This window comes from Myodes glareolus, chromosome 10 (assembly GCF_982192425.1).
Source record: "Myodes glareolus chromosome 10, mMyoGla1.1, whole genome shotgun sequence".
NCBI lineage: Eukaryota > Metazoa > Chordata > Mammalia > Rodentia > Cricetidae > Myodes > Myodes glareolus.
This window is the reverse complement of record NC_142035.1, coordinates 75,614,107-75,638,481: the sequence shown is the minus strand read 5'-3', so window position 1 is coordinate 75,638,481 and position 24,375 is coordinate 75,614,107. Positions and strand designations below refer to the sequence as shown.

The 24,375-nt window shown below is 45.4% G+C and overlaps 1 protein-coding gene across 1 annotated transcript in view; it reads right to left on the bottom strand.

Moving 5' to 3' along the window:
- Cat (catalase) overlaps positions 1-23,839 on the bottom strand; it is a 29,392-nt gene extending 5,553 nt beyond the window's left edge. Inside the window, exons 1-10 of the mRNA XM_048443636.3 lie at positions 23,675-23,839; positions 17,272-17,443; positions 15,130-15,240; positions 13,864-13,994; positions 12,953-13,057; positions 12,296-12,421; positions 9,641-9,832; positions 9,017-9,169; positions 5,230-5,368; positions 1,706-1,836 (exon numbers count right to left, since the gene is read on the bottom strand). Of these exons, the coding sequence (XP_048299593.1) occupies positions 1,706-1,836; positions 5,230-5,368; positions 9,017-9,169; positions 9,641-9,832; positions 12,296-12,421; positions 12,953-13,057; positions 13,864-13,994; positions 15,130-15,240; positions 17,272-17,443; positions 23,675-23,740 (1,326 nt within the window). The 5' untranslated portion in view covers positions 23,741-23,839. The remainder of the gene's footprint in view (positions 1-1,705; positions 1,837-5,229; positions 5,369-9,016; positions 9,170-9,640; positions 9,833-12,295; positions 12,422-12,952; positions 13,058-13,863; positions 13,995-15,129; positions 15,241-17,271; positions 17,444-23,674) is intronic.
- Between the last annotated feature and the right edge of the window lie 536 nt (positions 23,840-24,375).

Below are 24,375 nucleotides of genomic sequence, written 5' to 3'. Positions count from 1 at the left end.
TCACTTAAGGAAATCAACATGAAGTGTCTTAGGTATTTCTCACAAGACTTTTATTAGAGCATATTTTCAAGTATGCTTGAATCCAAAATGCCAGTATGATGGCTGGTTAAAAATGAGAGTCCTGGGGCTGGAGAGATGGCTCAGTGGTTAAGAGCACTGACTGCTCTTCCAGAGGTCCTGAGTTCAATTCCCAGCAACCACATGGTGGCTCACAACCACTTGTAAAGAGATCTGGCACCCTCTTCTGGCATGCTGACATACATGGAGGCAGAATGTTGTATACATAATTAATAAATAAATCTTTTTTAAAAAAAGAGTCCTACGGAGTGATAAGAAAACTTCTCAATAAATAAAAAGGGTCCTAAGAAAGCTCGCGCAGCAAGCCTTAATGTGCAAATGGCAGTCTTGTCAACTGCTTTCTATAGGGGCTGCATGGCTTGATTTGTTCCTGTCTTAACCTCACAAAAGCAAATTCCTTGAGCAGCAGAGGCCACACCGCAGTACACCCGATGTTACCCATATCTCTAAAAATAATGCATTTACTATAAAAGCCTTTACAAGTTATTTTAGGCTCACCTAAAGACGCTTTATATCCCACAATAAAATAGCACACACACGCGCGCACACACACACACTTCAAAGACTCATTTATGTATTTATAAATATTTCACTTGGAATCTACCTTTTCAAACTGAGAAAATAAAAATAGTTCCAATTGAATTTAAATATCAATTTGCAGAATGCTCCCACACAGGACTGTAGAGCAACCAGACTCTCGTTCTTTGGCTGGGCGTGGTGGGAGTTCCCCTGGGCACATCCCAGCCCACACACAAGCTCCCACAGCTGTCACCGGAAAAGCCCACAGGGCAGCCACACATGACTGGAAACAGGGTGAGCACCTGACCGAGGGCATGAGCAGCAGACTGAGCCACGGTCAAGCACACACAACCTGGTGAGAGATCGACCAAGACCCTCTGACTACTGAGAAACAGAGTGGAAGGCATTCAAAAAGAGAAGAGAAAAGAAAATGGCCATGAAGGAGTCAGCCATGGGCATGAGCACACGGCAGAAGTTGAGAGGGGAAAAGTTGGGGCCCACAGTGGGAGCAAAGCGGAAGTGAACATCTGGAGGACAGCTGAGCCACGTGCCCAGGAGCCCGGCGTGGAACCCCACATACTCTTGTTGCTGATGGTGCTTGTGTTTTGGGGCTTGGATTCAAACCCAAGGCCCCGCCCGTGCATGGCAAGGCTGGTGCTGTACCGCATTCCCAGCCCGACAGATGTCTTGGATCTCCAGGTCTAATGCCTGGAAACTGGCTGTTCTGCTAGGATGCGCATGTCTTACTTGCCATTTCTTAGATGCTCAGGAAATGATTTTTCCCAGGCTTTGCCCAATTGCATCCCTTCAATAAAGGCTAGGGGAACTGAGAATGTGTCCCCAAATCTTGAATGGGAAGAACAGTATGGTACTCCTCTTTGGCTCCAGACAAGAGTGCCAGATTCACTGTTAGCACTAAGTCTTCTCTGACTCCAAGATGCATCAGGCACCTTAAGAGGTGGACAACAAGTCACTGTGATGGCAGATGTCTTTAGTCTCAGCACGTGAGAGACGGAAGTAGATACCGATGAGCTCAAGGCTGGCCTGGTCTACACAGCAAGTTCTAGGCCAACAGAGCTCTAGAATGAGGCTGACAGGAAGCCGTTACCTGAGTGACATTGTCTTCGTTAGCGCTGTTGAAGCGCTGCACATCTGTGGAGCAGTGGGAGTTGTGCTCCAAGGCTGAGCGTTGCTGCTCCGGCGCGCTGAAGCTGTTGGGGTAATAGTTCGGGGCACCACCTTGAAAGAGAAGCAGAGACCGACTTAGGGAAATGACAAATATCCCCACACCATCAGTGTGGGAAGGAGCAATGCCAGCAGTAACCAGACACACATACATTAGGTGCCAATGTATTCACACCACACGCTGGGAAATGGTCCCCCACTTCCCAGGTCTAGCTTCAGGCTCAGCGGACGGACGCTACCCTCCCTAAAATGCTCACATGGGCTGCCTCACTCTAAGTCTGAATAAAGAGCTCTCAAAGGCTGTGTCAGTACCTCAGAGGTTCTTGGCTTATCTGCACCAGGAAGAATCTTCAAAGCTGTGGTTGCCACTGAGATCAGTCCAGAGATCTGACAGTTTCATTCAGATGTAGGTGTCATCCAAACAGCGACTCTCAATTGCGCAGAGCAACCTAACTCTATCCCTGTTCCCTCACCTGCAGACCAAAAGTGGTGCTCTGAGATGTTCAGGGCTGCTGACCTAGGGGCTGGAGGGAGGGGGCTGGGGTTAGAACCCGCCGACCTAGGGGCTGGCTGGGCGGGGGGCTGAGTTAGAACCTACATTTCTGCCTCTGTGACCATGAGAAAACTTGATGACACTCTTCTCACACGATTTTAGAACTTTTCTCCTTGGCAGACTAATGCTCTCCTCAATTCTACTTTTATATTCTCCCCTAAAGAAAAGTTTATTTAAAAGGGAAGAGTGTTTTTTTTTTTACTCTGTATTTGCAATATGTTAACATTCATTTATCCGGATTTATTGAACAGAATATTGGCAGGTATAGTTACACAACCTTTATGATCCTGAGATAAATGATAAAGCTTTTCTTTTTCTCATCTTGTCATTTTTAATTAATTTTTATTTACTGTGTGTGTATGCTTGTACCACAGAACATGTGTGGATCAGAGGACAACTTGTGGGAGTCAACTCTCCCCCCACCACGTGGGTCCCAAGGATTGAACTTGGGTCTTCAGGCTGGCAGTGGGTGCCCTTACCCTCTGAGTCATCTCAATGGCCCCTTGTTTTGGTACACATACTTTCCAGGCCACACCCTGCCTTAGCTGATATCAGCAGAGTCTACACTGCCTGTACAGGAACACTGCCTAGGAACACAGGGAGCTTACAGGACAAAGCCTGTGACTGGAAAGCTTCACAGCTCTCTGCGGGGACAGATTATCTACTGCGGATAATTAGAAGACGCTGCCTGTCACAGTGATCAGGACACCGAGGGCGTGTGGCGTTGGGGGAGGGTGGCTGTACTCTTGGGGCCTTCAGTCCTTCATTTCAGAAAGTAGCCTGGGGCCGCCGTGCTGGTACGAACGGCAGAGGGCTCAACAGCCAGGCCCCACAGGATTTCTTCACCCTTTGAGAATTTTTAAATTCTATTTCCAAATACATTCTGACCTTTACCCAAAAGTGGGCGTTGTCTTTAAGGTACTGGCAACTGGGAACAATCAAGTTCCTTCATGAGAATTTCCAGAGCATAGCCCAAATGTGCTCTAAAAATCAAGCAGAGGGCTTCAACATCTACCCCAAAGCAGCTTTCTCACAAGTGTATCATAATGCAAACATGAAACAGCCAGCTGCAAATGAAGCTCAAGATAAACACAGATGTCTGTGCCAGGCACAGCTGCAATAACAAAAGGACCACAGAAGAAGGGGGAAAACCAAAGTCTGCAGAATGAAAAGACACACAGAGACTTTACAGCCCATACAGATGCAGGGACTTTCTATAACTTCAGGCCCAGGCCTCTAGAGCCCTAGAGAGCAGAGATACTACAGCCACTCGGTGGAGTTTGGCAGAAAGGGCACAAGCTCAGTAAATACCAGAGAGACCTGGGAGTGATTGACAGGGGGCCAAACACCGAATGGCAATGTACAAAAACAATTAAATGTATAAAAGTCATCACTGTAAAGAACGGTAAGAAATACATTAAAATGCAATCACCATGGCCTCTGGGTGTCAGAACTCTTAAGTCCCTTTTTATCATCTATTTTTCAAGTCCTCTTTAAGATATACATTCTTTTTATTGGAGGTGTACCCTATAATATACAATACCTTTAATTTTCATATAGATAGCTACGGCTACAAAAAAACATCACTGGTCAAACTTCTACAGAGATCGATTTCTGCAGCCTATTGCTGAAAGATGGGTACCCAGCAGGAAATTAAAAACCAAGTTATTTATTAGAAGAAATATTAAAAGAAAGCACAGCAACCAAGTGTTCAGGATGGCTAATCAGAATCAAACCTTGAGGCTGACTGGGCAACAGCATCAAAAAAGATAATTAAATAGGAAAAGTCATGCTCCTGACAAATGAACCCCAAAATACCCAAATGTAGGAGAACGGCATCTCAGTTGATGATTTAGGTAAATTCAACCTGGGAGAAGGCCCAAAAATGTGAGCCTATTTCCACCTTGTCTGCGATCAGAGAGTTGGAGGTTGTTTTAAGTGGCTGACAAGCATATTTGCAAGTCCCAATTCAGGATGTAATTACTTGATTCTTTTGACATTAAAATAGCTCATACCAGCAGGTCCATGCCATCCTGACAGGTGATCAGGATATGCCAACGTACTTTTGCTCCTTCTTTTGTAACTATGAGGTCGCCTGGGGATTGGCAGTCTTCAGGATATGTGGTCTAGGGCAGCTTCACTGCCTAAACAAATGCTAATAATTTAATGTCTCAGAGTGTTAAAATGATTGACTGTTGGAGTTGTCCTTTGTATCATGCTCATAAAATCTTTTGTTACATTCTCCCCTCATTTGTATTTGGGTATAAAAACGTATGGAAAAATAAACACAGGTGATTTCAGTATTCTCTGGACTGCCCTCCTGGTACTTTCTACGGTTGTTGTTATTATTTTTCATGCGTCTTCATATTCTTTACTAATATTTCAAAAACCCCATGCTCCTACCCTGGCAAGAAGTGTTTTTGCCGAGGCCGGTCCACGACAGAATGTAAAAAAGACTTTATAGACTTTCTTTATCTCCCTCCCTTCCCTTCCAAATTCCAGGCAGATCTAGCCCTCCAGCCTCACCAGAACCGCAGAAAGAAGCATGAACTCTGCGCCTTAGCATTTCCAAGGACTCAATCCCAGTAAGAATGACTTGGGGAGCTGTGCATTTTGTAACCTAGGTTGATTACACACCACTACGGCCCTGTGCAAGCTCGTCTTCCCAGCTTCCTCTGCAGTGTCCCAGGCAAGGGGAAGCTGAGGGGGTGGGGAGCATCTCGAAAATGTAAATAACACAGCCAGAAACGAGAAGACGCCACAGGCAGCACAAAGCGTCCCACTGAGCATCAGACCTGGGTGGCCGGCAGTACCTGCAGAGCACGGTTGAGAATCACTGGCCTGGAGCCCAGCCCACCCCCTTCCCACGCCCTCTGCCTTTACAGCAGGCCTACCCTGGTTGTCGTGCATGCACATGGGGCCGTCGCGCTGGTAGTTGGCCACTCGAGCACGATAGGGACAGTTCACAGGAATCTGGAGATAGTTGGGCCCCAGGCGATGGCGGTGAGTGTCCGGATAGGAAAAGAGGCGACCCTATGGCGGTGCACACGCAAGACGTCAGGAACAGTTGCTTATGAAACAGGAAATGTGCCACAAACATCATTCTAAAAACCCAAGACCATGATTACTGCATAACCCTGCCTAGCTCTGCCCAGCAGATCCAAGCCTCTTCCCACTAGAGAGTGCATTCTTCCTTTAAAAAAATCATTCCTAATGTCCCACAGCATCTGTCCTAGACAATGATGCCTGCCCATTCCCCGGGACACGATAGTGCCCTGGTATAATATTTCACATTCTGCCTCCCCAGAATCCTGAATTAATTCTCCATCTCCCCAGCCCTCTACTCCAGGGAAAGAACTGAACCTTTGCTCATAAAACACAGCATAATTCTAGAAAGCCAGCTGTGCGGAAACTGTTCAAAGAAGCTTTTCCCACGCTGCATGGGGAATTGGACACACTCTGCATTCTGAGACCAACAAACACGGAGAGAAAGCTATGGTTGGAGTTACTGGCCCTCCACCGCCGCAGGTAATGATTGTGAGGCTAAACTGAATATACAAATTAGGCCTATATTTCCCAAGGCAGGATGAGAAGCCTCTGGACATCGGCAGAAGGCTTTAGGGTTTGCTCTGCGTTGATTTTAACCACTCATCACTGGGCTATCTGACGATGCAAGGTTTTACACCATGGCAACCCTTCCACAGACTGATCACTGCCTGACTCTCACACGGTGTTCTTCTGTTCCTGACTGCATAAGGCAAAATAAAAACCAAGGTTTAAAAAACTAAGAAAGGAGATCATGAGAGGGGTGAAGAGATTTTAAGGGAGAAGGAAAACCCTTAAATGTGATATAAAGGTCGAAGAGACTGTCGAGGGAAAGCGGTAGGGGAAGGGAGAGAAGAGGAGGGAGGGCAGGGGGGGAAGGGGGTATAACAACAATACACATACAGATGTCTTAATAAAAACTCGTTAATGTGTATGCTAATTTAAAATTGATTTAAAATTTTAGAGTTGAGCTCCATTTTTAAAATGAGCATTAAAAAATCATAACTAAGCACCAAGATAAAGAAGGCAAACACAGCGGTTATTCTGTACCGAATCGCTCACGTCGCCATGCTTAATGCCGTCCCACACTGATTCTGCCAACATGGTAGCTAAATAAGCCTGCTTCCCATTATCACCCACATCACCCAGGTAACATTTAGATGGCTGGTCATGCAGGCGGCACTAGATCCCAGCCACAGAAAGAAGCTGGCTGCCTCCACTGACTCCAGAAGCCGTGCCCCAACTCCATCAACGGGCTAGAAGGTAGAATGGAGCCATGGGTAGCTCCCAGGATGGAGCCTCCAGCACAACACTCTGGCTCGATCGCCTTCTGCTTAGCAGGCAACCCTAACCTCACCTATGAGCGGAGTCACTGTACACCGGCACGGTACACAGGTCGAATAATGGACACAGGAACACACGTGTGCACTGACACTGACTTGCATGGGGGCCTTACTCGAGGCTTTGTCCTTTATACCATTGCTCCACCTGGCCGAATAGTTGTCCCCCACTCACGCAACCAGCACAGCTTCTTTCCAGACCCCAGCTCCAAACGACCGAGCATGGGAGCAAAGAAAGGCCATAGAGCTGCATAGCCAGACACTCGGCACAGTCTGTTTCCTGCCTTACACTAGTCTGGCCGTTTCATGATGCTCTGGCTTACTGTTCTGGATTGAGTTTGAAGATTTATTAACATGACCTTGTTTAAACCTCAGCGAAGACACTGTCCATCAACACAGCAGGGACACTGCCCAGCTCCAGTCTTCCTTCTCTGCAGGGGGTACCCGCAGCCCTCTGAACTTGCTCTCTGCCCCAACATTCCCAGAAAAGAATCTTCCCGAGGTTTTCTGAGATTACTGTCCTTACCCACCCTGGTCACCATGGCTAAAGGAGCCCTACAGTCCTTCCCCAACTGTGTGTCTCCTCACATGCAGCACAGAATTAGAACGAGTGGCTAAATAACTCCATGCCTGGCCTACATTTGTTTTCCTTTGTTGCACAGATACACAGTTGCTGTGGGTACTTCACCCTGGGCCTAGTACTCCATCCCAATCTTCAGGGTTCTCGCTGAACTGTGCAACTGAGCCGCTCTCTGACTCCAGGTGTCCTGTGGTCCCAAAGAACACTGGTGAACTGGACTCCTGTGAAGCTCGGATCACCTTTCATTTTCTGTCTATTTTCTCAATACCAGATTATGCAATCTGACCTCTATCCATGACGATTGCCCGCCAGGAGCCCCCTTATAGCCACTAATCACACAGTTGTTCCTTTCTGCCCACCAAGCAGGAAAGGCTGTGGCAGGGCCGCACTTCCTCTACTCCCCAGTGCCAAGCAAGCCCCAGATACGTCTGTTTATAGCAGCACCCTGCTCCAGTTCCCTTTCTGTCCCTAACCCCAGCTCCTTCCCTTACTGCTCATCACTGAGAAGAGGTATCCTACTTGATAGCTACCAGGACATGCTTCTCAAAACTGGATAATCCTTCCGTCTTCCCAGAATGGACAGTTGTACAAATGTCCAACATTTGAAGGCTCCTCTAACACAGACACAGTGAACATGCGCACACTCGATTCCTCTCGTTCAGGACACAGAGGGTATGCAGTTCAATTACTACCAACACAGCGCACGCCTGTGCCTATCCTCATGTCCTCTAATGTTTCCTGTCGTGTTGAAAATCAGGACTGTGCTCCGCCTGGAAACTCCATCTCGAGCGCCATCTTGTTCCTAGACTTTGTTACCGACCCCTACCTCCCACATTTCGACCTCAGACCCAGCGTTGCACTCTGCCTTACGCTATGGTTGCCCAGCAGGGCGGTGCTCAGCTCGTATAATGGAAAAAGCCTAAGCTGCCCCCAGTGTCACAGCAAAGGCAACCCACAGACTCATGAGAAAGCTCGGCTTGCTCTCCGAGCAACCTGACGCTTGCCTAAATCAGAATGACGTCAGCAGCAGCCTTCAGCCTCTGGGGTCTGACCTAAGGTCTAATCGTTAACACGATCTGTGTTCAGAGTCTGAAACCACAGAAGGTTGGTTTGCACAGTAATTATTAAGCCAATTACTTTCCTACCGATTCCTGGTCCAAAGTAGAATTTTCACTCTTTGAACTCTTGGCCGAGCACCCTAGAAAGCGGTTTAAAGGGTGATGAAGGCCTGGTGAGATCACATGATTAAGCTATTTCACTGCCATTAATCACAAAATCAGGCTAATAAAAATCAACTATGAACGATTTTTCACAGATAGAAAATAAGCAAGTATCACCTTGGAATAGGAAATGGATAAAATTATATTGTCAGTGACTCTAACCATTTATTATATCTTATAGGCTGAGCTAACCATGTTATTTTTTTTCTAAAATAGAGAGACAGTTCTACTATATATATTTTCCGAGATCAAGTGTTCACTTCTTCAAATATTAGACACTTTATCATGGACGTGGTTTGCAGTCGGTTTAACTAAAGAACGGTCACCTAAGGATGTTTCATCCCAGTGATCTCACAGGAATTAAGCACCTCAACTAAAATCCAAGTGAAAGTTCTAGCAATTCCTCATAGACCATGCCAAGTTATACACTGTGTGCACATGTATGTGTGCACGCACACAGACACCTGCCTCAGAACGTCTCAGCTCAATGGCTTACCTGGAGCATTTTGTCAGGACTGGGCTCAATGCCAGGGGGCATGTTGCTTGGGTCAAAAGCCATCTGCTCAACTTCAGCAAAATAATTAACTGGGTTTCTGTTTAAGACCAGCTTGCCAACTGGTATAAGAGGGTAGTCCTGGTGAGGCCAAATCTGAAAACAATGTCGTATTCATAATTACCAGATAACCTACTGGCACATATTAAAGGTATTCATGAAAACACCAACTTGCAAATATAATCACACCAGTGAAAATAATTCTGAACCCAATAGAAACATGATAAGAATTTCAGGTGACTGCATTATCATATTGCAATAGGAAATGGCAAATATTGACAACTGTGCAGAACCAGAGTATATTAGCTTTTCAAACCTTGTCCCCTGCTCATAACACAGGAAGAGTCCAAAGTGACCTCAGTAAACTTCCCACACAGGAGTAGAAGTGAGGCACTGACAGGCACCCGCTCACAGGCACCAGGACCCTGCAGAGTTACCCATCACTGTAAATGTTTAGCTGTGATTGTTTATTATTACTATCATTATGTTAACTATAAAAATAAAATAATATTTTATTATTATAAACAGGAAGACACTTAGAAAACAACATAGTTCCTGCTGACTTACCTTGGTAAGGTCAAATGGATTAAATGGGAAAGTTTCTGCCTCCTTAAATGTCATGACCTGGATGTAAAAAGTCCAGGACGGATAGTTGCCTTGGGCAATGGCATTGAAAAGATCTCGGATGCCATAATCTGGATCTTCCTGGGTAAGCCTTGCTGCCACTTCCACGGGCAAGTTTTTGATGCCCTGGTCAGTCTGCAGTGAAAAAGAAGAAAGCTCAAACCAAGTTTAGGGAAGAGGTAACCAAAATGTAACCAGACGACACCTTTCTTTACATCTTGCTTCTGTTGTTCCCATCTGACTATTCATATTATTCATATTTATCCTGTTTCTCTTCAACGTCAAGGGAATTTCTTCCACACTCTTCACACTTAAAATCATTGCTCTCTTTCCCTTTATGTAATCTACATCATTTATACTTTTATGCTTATGTTTTTAATCAGAAAAACGCTTTCTTAATAATAAAAACTCTCATCGCTAAAGCCAACAAGAGATAATAAAAACTAAAGGGTTTTAAAATTTATTTTTAGCTGATGCATTAATTATGCATATTAATGGAGAGTATTTAGCACTTACTTAAAGTAAAACACTCAAATCTTTCCTTCCAGGTTTTGAAGTTTGCAGCGCAGTCTGCTGTGCAAAGGCACACTAGAACTTGGTCCTCCCTGACTGTGATACCTGCCATCAGCCAGTTTTTCCCATCCCTCCAGCCCCTACCCTCCCTGACCTCTGATGACCAACATTCTAAGTTCCTCCTCTAATTCTCAAATCCCACCTCTGCGACACAGCGTGCCGCATCATGTCAGTTAGCGCAGTGATCTGCAGTTCCCCTCAATGTCAGAATGACAGGGCCTCTCTCTGTGTCTCTGTCTCTGCCTCTGTGTGTGTGTGTGTGTGCGTGTGTGTGTGTGTGTGTGTGTGTGTGTGTGTGTGCAGACTAAACAGAAGTCCACTGTATCACACCTTCTTAAGCCATTCACGATCTGAAAGCTTGAGAGTTGTAGATGCCTCTTGGACACGCCGTTTCATAGTGTTTGCCTTAGATATACACCGCGGAAATCTGGAAATAACCTAATGTCCACTTTAAAACAGCTCAGACAAATTCCTGAAATAGTGATCAGCATAACCCTCCATCTCTGTTGTTTTCCTTTTGTTTTGCTAAGACATTAAAGAATTCTGAGTTCACCAAGCTACCAGGAGTTTCACTGTAGCTACACTATACCTCCCATACTCTATGAGCTGGCGGAATCAACATTCTGCCTTTCCAAATAAACCAATCACACTCAAAAAGGCATTATGTCACTTTCCCCAGTACTCCCAACACTATAGGTCTAGTCAACTGGCTGACCGTGTGCTTAATAAGACTCTAGAGGCCACATGTCATGGAAACACTTAGCAAAATCAACTCTGAAAGGGGCCAAAGGAAAAGGCAACTTCAGGATTTAAAAACGAAGGCCACCACCTGCAGGTTACCCAATAAGCCAATATGTTCAATGTATCATAACAATGCAATATTGTTCTTATTTTCACCAAATTCCTTGGGTTAAGAAGATTGTAACTATCAATCAGAATAAGCTATACTAACGAGCAAATGAATGAATCCAAATATATCTCAGTCTATCTCAGGATCCTCTGCTCAGTAAACCTGTAAGCAATCTATTCAGGGCTGTGGACGCAGGAGGTGCATGCCGATTTCACAATGAAATGAACTTTCAACAGTGTGCCCAATGTCACAGCTATCTGGGATAGTGAAGAGCTGAGTTAAGGTGGGTCTAACTCCAGGGCTACCGACTAGGCTCCATATCCCCCACAGTCACTGAGTCTTGCTCTAAGTGATCTTACACAGTTCCCTTTGGAGCTCTCTTCTTAACATTGATCAAAGATATAAAGGAAACAGAGTTCCCATTTAATACATATAAATAGCTTGTTCAAATAAGTATTAAAATATGACAGAAGACAGTAGGCCTGTGGAATGTTGTTAAAAAAAAGAATAGATGTGCTGAGCCTGGCCGTGTAGGCCTGAAAGCCCAGCTACTCAGGAGGCTGAGGTAGGAGGACTGCAAGTTCAAGGCTCAACTGAGCTACCAAATAAGTTCAAGGCTAACTGGGCAGCCTAATGAAATCCTGTCTCAAACACTAGAGGTACTGGGGATGCGGCAGTTCAGAGGTAGGGTACCTGCCTAGCATGCGCGGGGCTCTAGGTTCAGTTCTAGCACCAAAGACACAAAAACAAGGCAGACTTCATTTCTCATGAACTCGCTTCCTTCTAGCTTACCAGTAGTTTTAGAAACAAGTTTTTAACCTCCTGAGGTGCTCAGAAAACAGTGCTAACTCTCTCGAGTTCACTGGTAAAATATCGTTCATTGTAACATAAGCCAAGATCATACCAAAGACAGAAGCCATGTGCCCCAACCTCTCACTACATGTAAGGAAGAATCAACAACCGGCTGCTCACAGTTCTAATTGAGCAGCCTGAATTTGTCCAGGAAGATTCACAAAATATTCACAGTGCTATTCAACTGTATCAATTCTTTGTACCCTGGGGTGAAAGTCAGAGAAAGGAGGGAGAATTCTCAGTCTCTGCTCAATCCTTAAAGGAGAAGAAAAGAGTTCAGGAGGAAGAGGAGGCGCCTGTACCCACCGCCCAGACAAGAGCACCTTGTAATGGAACTTGCAATAGACAGCCTCTCCTTTCGCATTCACCAGCTTGAACGTGTGTGATCCGTAGCCGTTCATGTGCCGATGTCCATCTGGAATCCCCCGGTCACTGAACAAGAAAGAAACCTAAGGAACAGAAATGGAAATCCTCTTGTTTAAACTGAAGTGTTCCAAGTTTTTACATCCACGAACTTCCAGAAGATTCTTCACGACACGGAACGCACTCGCTAACTTCCCCTGGGAAGAGTTGCCATTATTTTGCCTACAAAAAAAATGACAAAAATTGTAGAGCATGACAAAGCATGAGTCAATAATACTGTAAAATTCTATGATGGAGCGCTAAAGTAAACCTGGAAACTAGAGGCACGTGCTGCTCAAACTTAATTTTAATAGCAAAGACTTTAGCACACTTCCCTCTCCCTCACCTCAGACTAGACTTTATTCCTAGTCTTCTAAATATTAGTTGATAGTATTTCCAACCATATAAGCACTGTGCCACTGTAAACTTTGCAATCAAGAAATCTGAAGAAGCACCCCAAAAAGCCAGAAGCCAATCCCAATAAGACAACTGGAGTAGTAAGAACACCCTGCAAGGCCTAATTAACAATGCCACCCCAGGTGACGCATTTAATAGCGTGAAAAAGAAACAGTTCTCACCTGATGGAGGGACTCGGGGCGGAGACTCCAGAAGTCCCAGACCATGTCGGGGTCCTTCAAGTGAGTTTGTGGGTTTCTCTTCTGGCTATGGATGAAGGATGGAAACTAAATGGGAGCAGGGGAAGAGAAAAAGAGAAAATCAAAGTCCCAACTTAAGTTTATAAGAATTATTATAGTATCTAGTGTCTTACGTGATCTACTGTCTATGACTCCTTTATGGATTATAATTCTGATCAACCCAATTCCAGAAGCTTAGATTGCTAAACTTTCAAAGGAAATTCCATCAACAGTTACAACCAATTATTTGGATACTCTAGGATCAAATGCACTCAAAGCTAAAGTATCTCTTTAAACACTACCACCACCACCAAACACAAACACACACACACACACACACAAATGGCCTCTATCTGCTTATTGGACAAAGCCAGTGCTGACTAATCCTCCAGGCTCTACCATGGAAGCTGGACTATCCCCACTAGATCCGTGAATCTTGACATGCCAAATCTAAGGCCAATGAGAATTATCACTTGATCTTATAGAGCACGGGTTCTTCCTAATGTTGCAACGCTTTAATACAGTTCCTCACGTTGTGGTGACCCCATCATAAAGGTGTTTCATTCTTACTTCATAACTGTAACTTTGCTACTGCTATGAATCGTAATGTAAATATCTGATATGCAGGATATCTGATCTGTGACCCCCAGAGGGGTCTTGACCCACAGGCTGAGAACCACTGTTATAAAGATATACTAAATTCTGAAAGAAAAGAATAATTTAAAAAGGCAACCCTAACAATCCACACTCTCTTCTTTGTCCAGGATGTATCCTTAAATGCCAATCCCTAAAGAGAACTGGAAATCAATATAAATCAATAACACTTGCAGAGAGCAGAACAGTCCACTACCTACCAATATGGCATCCCTGATGAAGAAAATAGGGGTGTTGTTCCCCACCAGGTCCCAGTTACCATCTTCAGTGTAGAATTTCACCGCGAACCCACGCGGGTCACGAACTGTGTCTGCTGAGCCTGATTCTCCAGCTGGAAGATTTAAACAGAAGAATGAAGCACAGCCAAGCTCCTTGCAGCCAAGAAGCCATAAATCACAGAGAAACTTAGCATCAACCATCTCCAATCCACTTCCTGGAATCAGATTAGGTATTTAAATGTCTGTGGTGTTTTGGCTACAACCTACCTGCTAATTGGGTCTAGACAAAAGGATGAATTGAAAGCGATAAGAGATCATATATATCCCAACACCTGACAGGATTATCCATTTAAACGGGTAATTAAAGTAAGAAAATAATTATGACGATTAGAGCAATAAACAGTTGTCTGAGGCTAGAGAGATGACTCAGCAGGTAAGAGCACTGGCTGCTTTTAACCAAAGACTCAGATTCAATTCCTAGCACCCACATGGCAGCTCCCAACCAGTTCCTGCAGATAGGACACCCTCTCCTGGCTTCTGAGGACACCAGGCATGCACATTGTACACAGATATACATGCAGGCAAACATCCATACACATAAAATAAAATAATAAAAATTTTAAGAATGAGCAAGTTGTGGGGAAGCTAGTAATAAGAAAATTAGCTATGATACAGGTTTATTATTTATCTCATTCATTTTTGCATGCCTCGATTTTTTGTTTGTTTGTTTTTAAGCACAGAACCTAACAGGGAAGCCTAACTAATTAGGTACTATGATGTGTTAGGATAAACACGATAATATTAGCTATAAATACTAATTCTGTAACACAATAATAAAATTTCTTAATCATTCTGGAATAGACTAATCCCATACGGCAAAGCAGACCTAGAGATTACGGTAAGTAAATCACGCATACTACTGTTGCTCTAGACTTAATTCTCAGTAAAGGCAGTTGTTACAATGGTTATGAAAGATCTCCACTCCAAACTTCCCTTAGAGGCAGCCCTTGTAGGAAGTCATTTCAAAATGTCATAGGATTGCAGTGGCAACGCCTTCATGGTTCAACAAACAGAACAGTAACTTCCTAGGTCTCCAGATACTTTCTATAAAGTAGAACAGGCTGAAATGTACAGAAATATTTGCTTCCTATTTCTTAATATGTTTTTCTTGAGATTAAATTATAAATGTCCCCAAATAAGGTGCAGGTTGAAGGGACCAAAGGTGGCATGCGGAACAGACTGACTTACCGACTGTGGAGAAGCGAACAGCAATGGGAGTCCTCTTCCCAATATGCTCAAACACCTTAGCTTTACAGTATTTGGTAATATCATGAGTGACCTCAAAGTATCCAAAGGCACCTAACAAGAAAGGCAGAAATTCTCAGCACAAGACTATTCCCCGGGCTACCAGGCCCTCAACAGGCACCTGTGACAACAACAACCAAACCCCAATACGATAGGGGAGAAGTAAGCAAACCCAGAATGTTAAGAGCCAAATGGAAAGCTATTGCCACTGAGGCAATATATGTGTGGCTCAAATGACTGCCACACAGCCGGAGCCAGGAGGCAATGATGGGGGCTGTAAGTAGTGAGTTGGTCAGGGCTGACCAAAGGCAAAGGACTTCAGGGAGTCTTGAGGTCGAGGCAGGGTCAAGGAAAGACAGAGGACCCATTTCCAGGGAAGGAGACGAGGAGAAAGAACAGGCCAAACAGCAAATGGAAACGCATACCAAGCAACAACAGTGAAGACATAAAATGAGGGGAGGGAACTTATCTAAAAGGAAGCGAGGAAACAACCGGGAAGGCCAACTGAGAGCACAGGGAAGCAGGCTGAGAAGGGCGGCACATCCTTCCTAAGCTGCTCCTTCTCTCTCTCTCTCTCTCTCTCTCTCTCTCTCTCTCTCTCTCTCTCTTTCTCTCTCCCCTTTTTGTTTTTTGTTTTGGTTTTGGGTTTTTTTTTGTTTTGTTTTCAAAACAGAGTTTCTCTATGTATTCCTGGCTGCCCTGGAACTCAATCTGTAGACCAGGCTAGCCTCTAACGCCTCCCGAGTGCTGGGACGAAAGGTGTGCACCACCAGTACCTGGCTGCTGCTCTTTTTCTTACTGGGCTTTTCTTTGAAGCACCGTTATCATCTTTTACATCCACCATAAAAAAGATCAAAGGTCTACAGAAGTTAGACAAAAGGAAACAAAAAAAAAATCACACAAATTCACCATTCCCACATAATTATGTTCTACTTTGCAGCTTCTTTTGGTATTCATCCCATAAAGAACAGGGTTGGTTTAACTAAGCTGCAGCTGGGCTGTGTTTCTCTGTCTGTGTCTCATTCCTTCACTGAACGATATAACGGAAAAGTAATGAAAGGTTTGCCGTTTAGTATGTGTGGTGCTGGAGACTGAACCCTAGGTTTGCTAGATAAGTGCCCTAGTACTGAGCTACATCCCCAACCCTTGATTTACTGAGACTGGATTTTACTGCTTTGCACTGGCTGGCCTTGAACTCAGGCTCTCTCTGCCCCTGCTTCCCATGTGCTGAAATTACAGATGCGTGGCACATGACACACCCGGCTGGAAAGTTACTATTTGTTTGTTTGTTTTGTATATGTGTGTGCGCGCACCATGTAAGCATGCAGGTGTGAGTGTGTGTGTGTGTGTGTGTTTATATGCATCAGTGTGGAGGCCAGAGGGGAAACTGGATACCCTTGCTTGATTGCTTTCCACCTTAGTGTTTTGAGACAGGTCTTTTACTGAACCTGGCGTTCATCAACTTGGCTATCTATATTAGCTGGCCTAAACTTCTGTCCCCTCTCCCTCCTCCCACACACACCCTCCCACCGGCCCTGAGGTTACAAGTGCTCTATAGCCTGCCAGCATTTTTTACACATGGATGCTGACGAAAACTCGGGTCCTTCCAGCTACACAGTAGGCACATTACCAACAGAACTATCTCCCCAGCTCCCAAAAGTTAGTATCTTAAAACCTGTTTCGGGACTGGAGGGATGGCTCAGCCGTTAAGAGCCTTGGCTGCTCCAGAGGACTCAGGTTCAATATCCAACGTCCATGCAATAGCTCAGAACTGCCTGCAACTCCAGTTCCAGGGATCCCATGCCTTCTTCTGGCCTCCTTGGAACTAATTATACTCGTGGCACACAGGAAAAACACCCATCCATATTAAATGAACAAATACTGTTAAATTGTTTTGCATATAATATATATAATCTAACCTAGGCTACTCTTCTATTAATGAGACGGTTTCCTTTCTTCCAAGAATGGAGATTTGGGGTTTTACTAAAGAAAGCCTATGTGTGTCTGAGAACTACTTCAGGTTGTCAGGTGCTTTGGGAAACCTTTCGAGCCAGGTTAGGAGTGAAGAACACAGACAGCTCTCACCTGCTCCTTTGGCGTGCACCACTCTCTCAGGAATTCGCTCTCTGTCAAAATGTGCCATCTCATCAGTGAAAACCACATCCTGAACAAGCAGGGGCCCTCGGGACCCAGCGGTCATGATATTAAGTTTATCTCCTATGGGGTTCCCGCTTCCAGTGGTCAGGACGTCAGGTTTCTATGTGAACGTGGAAGGAAAAGAAGTACAGCAGAGTCAGTGCGGCTGACCCCTGACTGACACTGTCATCCCCTGCAATTTCCACACCTTCCTCCCCGTTCTTAAGTTCCCTGTGTGCTGAGCACGACATACTACAGTCTGCTCTGGGAAATCCTTCTCACACCTCAACATCAGTTCCTAAGACACTAGTCCTGGGAAGCAGAGGTGGCTGATGTCTGCTACCCGGCTCAGCTGCCACTACTACAGATGGGCGCTGGAGTCCACACATGAGTCCCCAGAGCAGCACCCCCAAAAGGGTATTGTGTGCTTGATATCCAACGTCAGAACTAACAGTAAAAAGACGGTCTTTCAAAGAACCCATGCGAGCTGGTGCTTCCCTTAGGGCTGAACTTTGTTATGCAGTGGAACTTACAAACAATCTGTGCTGGGGACGTTCAGAAGTAACGTTGCAGCTAGATGCTCATTTCTCTAAAGCTGTGTGTGCCGGCTATGTGTGGGATCCCTTCTAGCACCTCTCAATCAAAAAAAAAAGCCTGTGCCTTTTGGCTAAAAATAATTGTTTCTGATACAATGGATTCTATTACTAATGTTGTACGGAAGTCACCGTCTCTGAAACAGGTCAGGATATTTTACTGTGTTAAACAACGGCTTGTAGCACACACCATTCCCCGATCTAGTTACATCAGACGTATCCTGGCTGCCCCTCCGCTGAGGGACCAGTGTCCGAGGTCCCGCAGGATGCTGTGCGCACCCTAGCTTTATTCTCCCCCAAGGCCACTGTGTTGGTTTGAATGGAAATGGCCCCCATAAGCCCCTGGGGAGTGTCATTGCATAGAGAGCTAGCTATGGAAGAACACTGAGGAAAAGTCACTTTGGAAACTGTAAAACAAGGGCTCAACCACTTGACCAAATTTCCTAAATCATTAACAGATTTCCTCATGTGGCCTTATGGACATACAATTTACCTCCAAAACAAACATGATGGGAAAGCCTTTAATAGGCAGCAGTTCAGAGGAGAGCACAGAGGGCGAAGACTGAGAAGGAAGATTGCCCAACCTCAGGGAACATCCAGGGGAGCACTGGCCAGAAAGCCGAGGCAGGAGGCGTCAGCAATGATACATGTTCTTAGATGCAAACGCTGCAGGGGAAGCAGGTTTCGTTTCATGGTCAAGCACTTTCTCATGCGTGTGAGGCTCTGGGTTGGATTCCCCAGCCCTGAAAATCATCATCGTGAACATAATACCACAATGCAATAGAGCTTTACTGACTACAGTGAGCTGGTGGGGCTGGAGAACAGGCCCCACAAGTTACTTCCCGTAAGCATCCCAATAATCCTATGAGACCAATGTTAGGAAGATTGGTCTTCCAATTTTCTTTGAAGGAAAATGGTAATTGTCAGGTTCCACAGCCACCAGGTCAGCGCTCCAAGAACAAACTAAAGTTACACACAACAGACTCAGTTACACGCAAGAGAAGTGCTTTGTCAAGCAAGGGAACATGAGTAAACAGGTCACAATAGTTGCTCATACAACGCTCATTCACTTTGCTGCGTCATGGCCAAAACAATTTTTAATCATTAAAAACCATTTAGAAAAACCCCCTATAAAGATCAGATCTTCCAGGTCCATGAAATAGCGACTGAAAAGGGGGTTTTCTCTGTCTTAAAACTAGATCTAAAATCTGTTAGCACCATGACTGGCTTGATCTACTTCAATTATTCAAAAGGCAGAGAACAGAGGAGAATTTGGAGAAGAAGGCCTAAGAATTGAAGGATAAGTCATCAACAGATGAAAAATATCCCTCTTCTTTTTTATTAGAAGTGGCAGAGTTGGGATACTTTTAAAAAAAAAAAAGGAAGCTAACAACAAAAACAATAACATTAATATTTTCTGATTTACATTTAATACTTTCTGATTTATGCTTTTCAGTCAGCTCCTGCTCCCTAACCTGGAGAGAACACACGAACAGCCCAGACCTTGGCTAAGGTGAAGGCTTCACAGAAAAGTGTGATGGCTGTGCCATGCCTCTCCTGCTGACACACCGTGACTTGGCAGTTCTGTTCCTCCTGCCTGCATGAGCCGGGCAAGCACATTCACACCAGAGTTAACCTGGCTACTCCTGCTCCACTCCGCTCCCACACCTCATGTTGGCAGCGTGCCCCCAGCACGCTTACTATCAGGGTTAACCTTAAAAACATGAATTCTCTTACAGAAAACTCACTGACAGGAAGGACAGGCTAAGGTCCAGACTCTCCTCGGTAACAAGGGGACAGGACAGAGTCAGGACTCTGGTGTTTGGGTTCTCCAGGGGTCAGAGGTGACTTAGGAAGAACCCACGGGATCTGAGCAGCGGGCGACAAAACTCCTATATCAGTTTCCTGCAAATTTCCATGGATATCTGTAGAACCATCTCTTTACTCTATTTTGAGAAGAGAGAGTTTTTTAGGTGGGCCTAAGTCATGCCTATAAAACACTGGATTCAACGCTGTTTTTAAAAACACTTATTTATATGTATATAGATGTTTTGTCTGCATGTATGTATGTACACTGTGTGGGTAGAGTGCCCATGGAGGCCAGAGAGTATTAGGTCCCAAGACTGGAGTTACAGGTCACTGTGAGTCACATGTGGGTGCTGGGAACCCAAGTCCTGTGCCAGGAAAAGCAAATGCTCTTAACTATTAAAGCCACCTCTCCAGCCCCCCACCATCTCCCCGTTCAAGTACTTAGAACTTCGTATTAATCAATAGGAAACTTCCTTCAGTTGTGGTCCTCAATAACTATGAGGGGAGAAAAATACCCCTAATCTTTTCAACCTCAAACCACTCTGAACCAGCACATAAGAAAGAAAGAAATTTCTCATGTATTTATGTCATTATTACAGCACTTAGCCCACACAGGACTGAACTTAAAACGAGGGCCATGAATCAATGGTGAGATGACAAAAACACAAATCTTAAAAGGGCAAGAGAGATACCAACAGATTCCACAGGACCTTATGCCACGGTCAGCGGGCATGGGAAAGGATGCTCCCATCTCTAGTCCCTCAGAGCAGAGCAAATGAAAACCATGGACAGCAATGACCAATTAAAAGTCTGACAACAACAAAAGCTGACAAGAAGTAAGACAGAACCAAAGCGCTCGTGCTGTTGATGGGAGTGCAGAATGGTACAGCCAACCTAGAAGTGACTGGGCAATCCGCTCCACTGGCCCTATATTCCAGTCAATCGACTCTCAGCAGTTTGGGGTTTTGTCTTACTTATTAGGACAGGATTCTTGCCATGTAAGTGAAGCTGGTGATCTACCTGCCTCTATTTCCTTAGTACTGGATCACAGGTGTGTGCCACCATATCCAGCTAGATATTTTCTAGAAAGAAATCAAAGTGTGGGCGCATCAAATGACTGGTTTAAGAGTTTTCATATCAATTTTATTTATAATAATCCAAGCCTGGAATCAACCCAGGTGTCCAGCAACAGTATAACCAAATAGTGGTCTGGTCACGTAGCAAAAGCACTACCTAGCAGGGGCAGGTCTAGCTGCTGATACATGACACCCGTGAGGAATGGGAAAGCATCTGTCTTTATTTCTGCCTTGACCCAATGGTGACTCAGGTGAGCACTGTTCGGTTTCCATGTGCTTGTGGGCTTTCTGAAATTAGTGTTGCTGTTGAATTCTAACTTTAAGTCACAGTGATCTGATAAGATACATGGGGCTATTCCAATTTTTTTTTTGTATCTGTGGAGGTTTGCTTTATTACCTAGTATGTGGTCAATTTTTGAGAAGGTTCCATGAGGTGCTGAGAAGAAGGTATATTCTTTTATGTTTGGGTGAAATGTTCTATAGATGTCTGTTAGGCCCCTTTGAGTCATAACACTTATTAGTTCCCTTGTTTCTCTGTTAAGTTTCTGTCTGGCAGACCTGTCCAGTGGTGAGAGTGGGGTGTTGAAGTCTCCCACTGTTGATATGTGGGGCTTAATGTGTGATTTAAGCTTTAGTAGTGTTTCTTTTACATATGAGGGTACCCTTGTATTTGGGGCACAGTTGTTCAGAATTGAGACCTCTTCTCAATGATAGCCCCTTTATTTGGTTTTTAGAATAATTTTTGTGTGTATAAACGTGCATGCGTCCATGTACGGGGTGGAAGTCAGGACATCCTCAGGTGTCAGTTCTCGCCTTTTGCTTGAAGTTGTGTTCTACTGTGCACACCAGGTCAGCTGGCTGGGTTCTCCCAGCTCTACCCCCCAGCTCCACATAGAAATGCTGGGACCACAAGGGACACACCGCCATCAAGGTTTACATGCATTCTGGGGATTCGAACTCATACCCTTCAACTTGCACAGGAAACACTTTACCTAGTGAGGCATCACCTCAGTCCAGCCTTGACATCTTGCTCATGACGTAACGGTACATGTATGCATTAAACCTTGCTGAAGAGAACACATAAATCTACATGCATGCAAATACCACTGTACGCCACATCCTCCATCCACATCCCTGCATAAGTATACTGGTGAGATACACTTTAAAAAAATCCTAATTTCATGGATGAATGAAGGGACAGGGAAGATGAATAATCTTATACAAAAACTAACTATATAATCCAGAAGCTGGGCAGTTAGGCATGTTCTGCGGTTCTTTTCGGCTTTTCTGAATTCTCGGCTCTTTTCATAATCAAGAACTTCCACTTATCCAAGCTATACAGAATATGCTAATTTCCTTCCAGAAGGAGAGGGGTCCTCCAGAGAAATAAACCCTTAGTCAGAGTGGCACAAATTGAGGAAGAAAACATCAGTATCACCCTCAATGGGCGACACACAGAGCACGGAAATGTCAAGGGAAGAGGAGAGAGCAACATCTCCACTGAGCCCCCCAGTTTTATCCTGTGTTTGTTGACCATCTGTGTTTCGCCTAAGAAATCAGCAGCAAAGGCTTCATGATTACTCCCAAATGATTAACAGGCAAACGGGTCTCAGAATAAACAGGAGACTTAAGGCCAAGTGTATTTTACTTTGACCTCACTGACCACGTGTTTCTCAGTTCACCAAGTATCCGTGACAGTGTGAACCAGGCTTCAGCAACCACTGGGTACCCACCAGGTCCGGGCTCTAAGGGGCCCCACTCTAATCTTCCCTCTACCAGTAATTAACTGCACATCCTTGATTACGACGGTCTCTCTCGTTCACTCGTAGAACTCAGGAAAAAACTGAAGGGACCAAGAGCTTAGAGAAGATTATCAGCGTTTCTCCAAACTTAGTCCAGGGGCACTTGTCACTGTTTCCCCCAGTCTACCAACAAGAGCATGGTTTTGAGAAAGAGCAAGGAAGACAGGCTCCCCCCACCCCCATCACACTAACCAGAAGCTATGGGACCATGCGGTATCACTGCTTTGACCTCTCCAAGACGCCCAGGAGGCCAGGGATGCCCCTACCAAGTCTACTGAAATCCCTGTTATCCGTGAAGACATTGCCACAGTGTCTTCTACAGTTGCCTTACAGACAACTCCAGCACTCATTCCACACTCCACAGCTAGTCTGCCAGCCGAACTACAGGGTAATTATCTGTGTACACATCTTGTTTCTCAGTCTTGACTCCAAACTTCTCCAGGGTGTGGTCTTACCGCACGAGAATGTGTACATCTCGCCCAGCATTGTGATGCTTAACTGGCAAATACAGGCACTCAAAGCTCTGTGAATCAAAGCAATGATCACCGCCTAATGTCATTGCCAGTTCTAAAATACCAAATCTGACGCTCCTAAGTGCCAATAAAACAATGGGTGTAAAAATTCTCTTTACTTAATCGTTGTGTGTTGCATCTGCTGTATGTCACCAAGAATGTTGCTGGGGGCACTGGCCCGGGTATCCCCCAAACACCAATACGTGCAGTTGTAAAATTTCACAAACATAAAACCAGAGCAGCTTCCCATTTCCTGGTTCACAGCAATAGCTCTCTGCCTAAAGAGGCGGCTCTATGTCTCCCTCAAGCTGTGACCTCTGTCCCATCTGGCACAACTGCCAAACTCGGAGCCAACCACCTGGTCCTTGCTGCCAGCGACAAGTCCTGCAGGCCGGCAGCCCCAATCCTCTGCTCCCGGTAGTGGAAAGGTTCCTGGGACAGAAAGCAGGCACCCGCGCGTGGCCAGGAGTGCAGCCCCAGCGCAGTACACCCAAGGGGAGCCCAGCGCCGTTACTCGCCGCCGCCCACTCTCTCCTGGGGCTCCGGGGAACACAGGGTACCTGTGAAGACCGCTGTTCTTTCCACTGCTTCATCTGGTCGCTGGCTGGGTCCCGGCTGTCCGCCATGGTGTCGGATTGTGGAGCTGCACAGCGTGGAAGGCAGGACGGCTGGGCGCGCTCGAGGTCTCCACCCGGGGGAGGCAATCGGTCCGTCAGGTCCGCTGGAGGGTGACTTCAAGCTCCGCCAATCAGCACCACCCCCACCCTCTGGATGGCTGCCTCCTGATTGGCCACAGGATTGGAAGAGGGTGGGGCAAGAAGCGGGGCCTCCTGGAGGTGGGCCCCAGGATGGGAAGAGGGGAAGGGCTCCTACAAGTGCTCTGGGAGCTCTGTGCAATTCGTTTGGTGTCTTTTGCTGTATCTACAGTCACACTGTCCCTAGAATGTGAGGCCCATGAAGTCAGTGACTATCAAATATAAACAGTTCAGTGGGAAAGTCACTTTCTGCCAAGCTTAGCACCCAAAGTTCAGTCCCCAAGACCCACAAAGTAGAAGGAAAGAACCAACTGCGACACGTCCTCTGACCCACCACACACACACACACACACACACACACACACACACACACACACACACACACGGGACTGGGGATATAGTTCAGTGGTAGACTGAGCATATGTGAAGCCCTATCACAAAAATAAAAAATAATAAACGTAAGAAAATACGGAGTTAGTAAAATAGCTCAGAGCGTAAAAGAACTC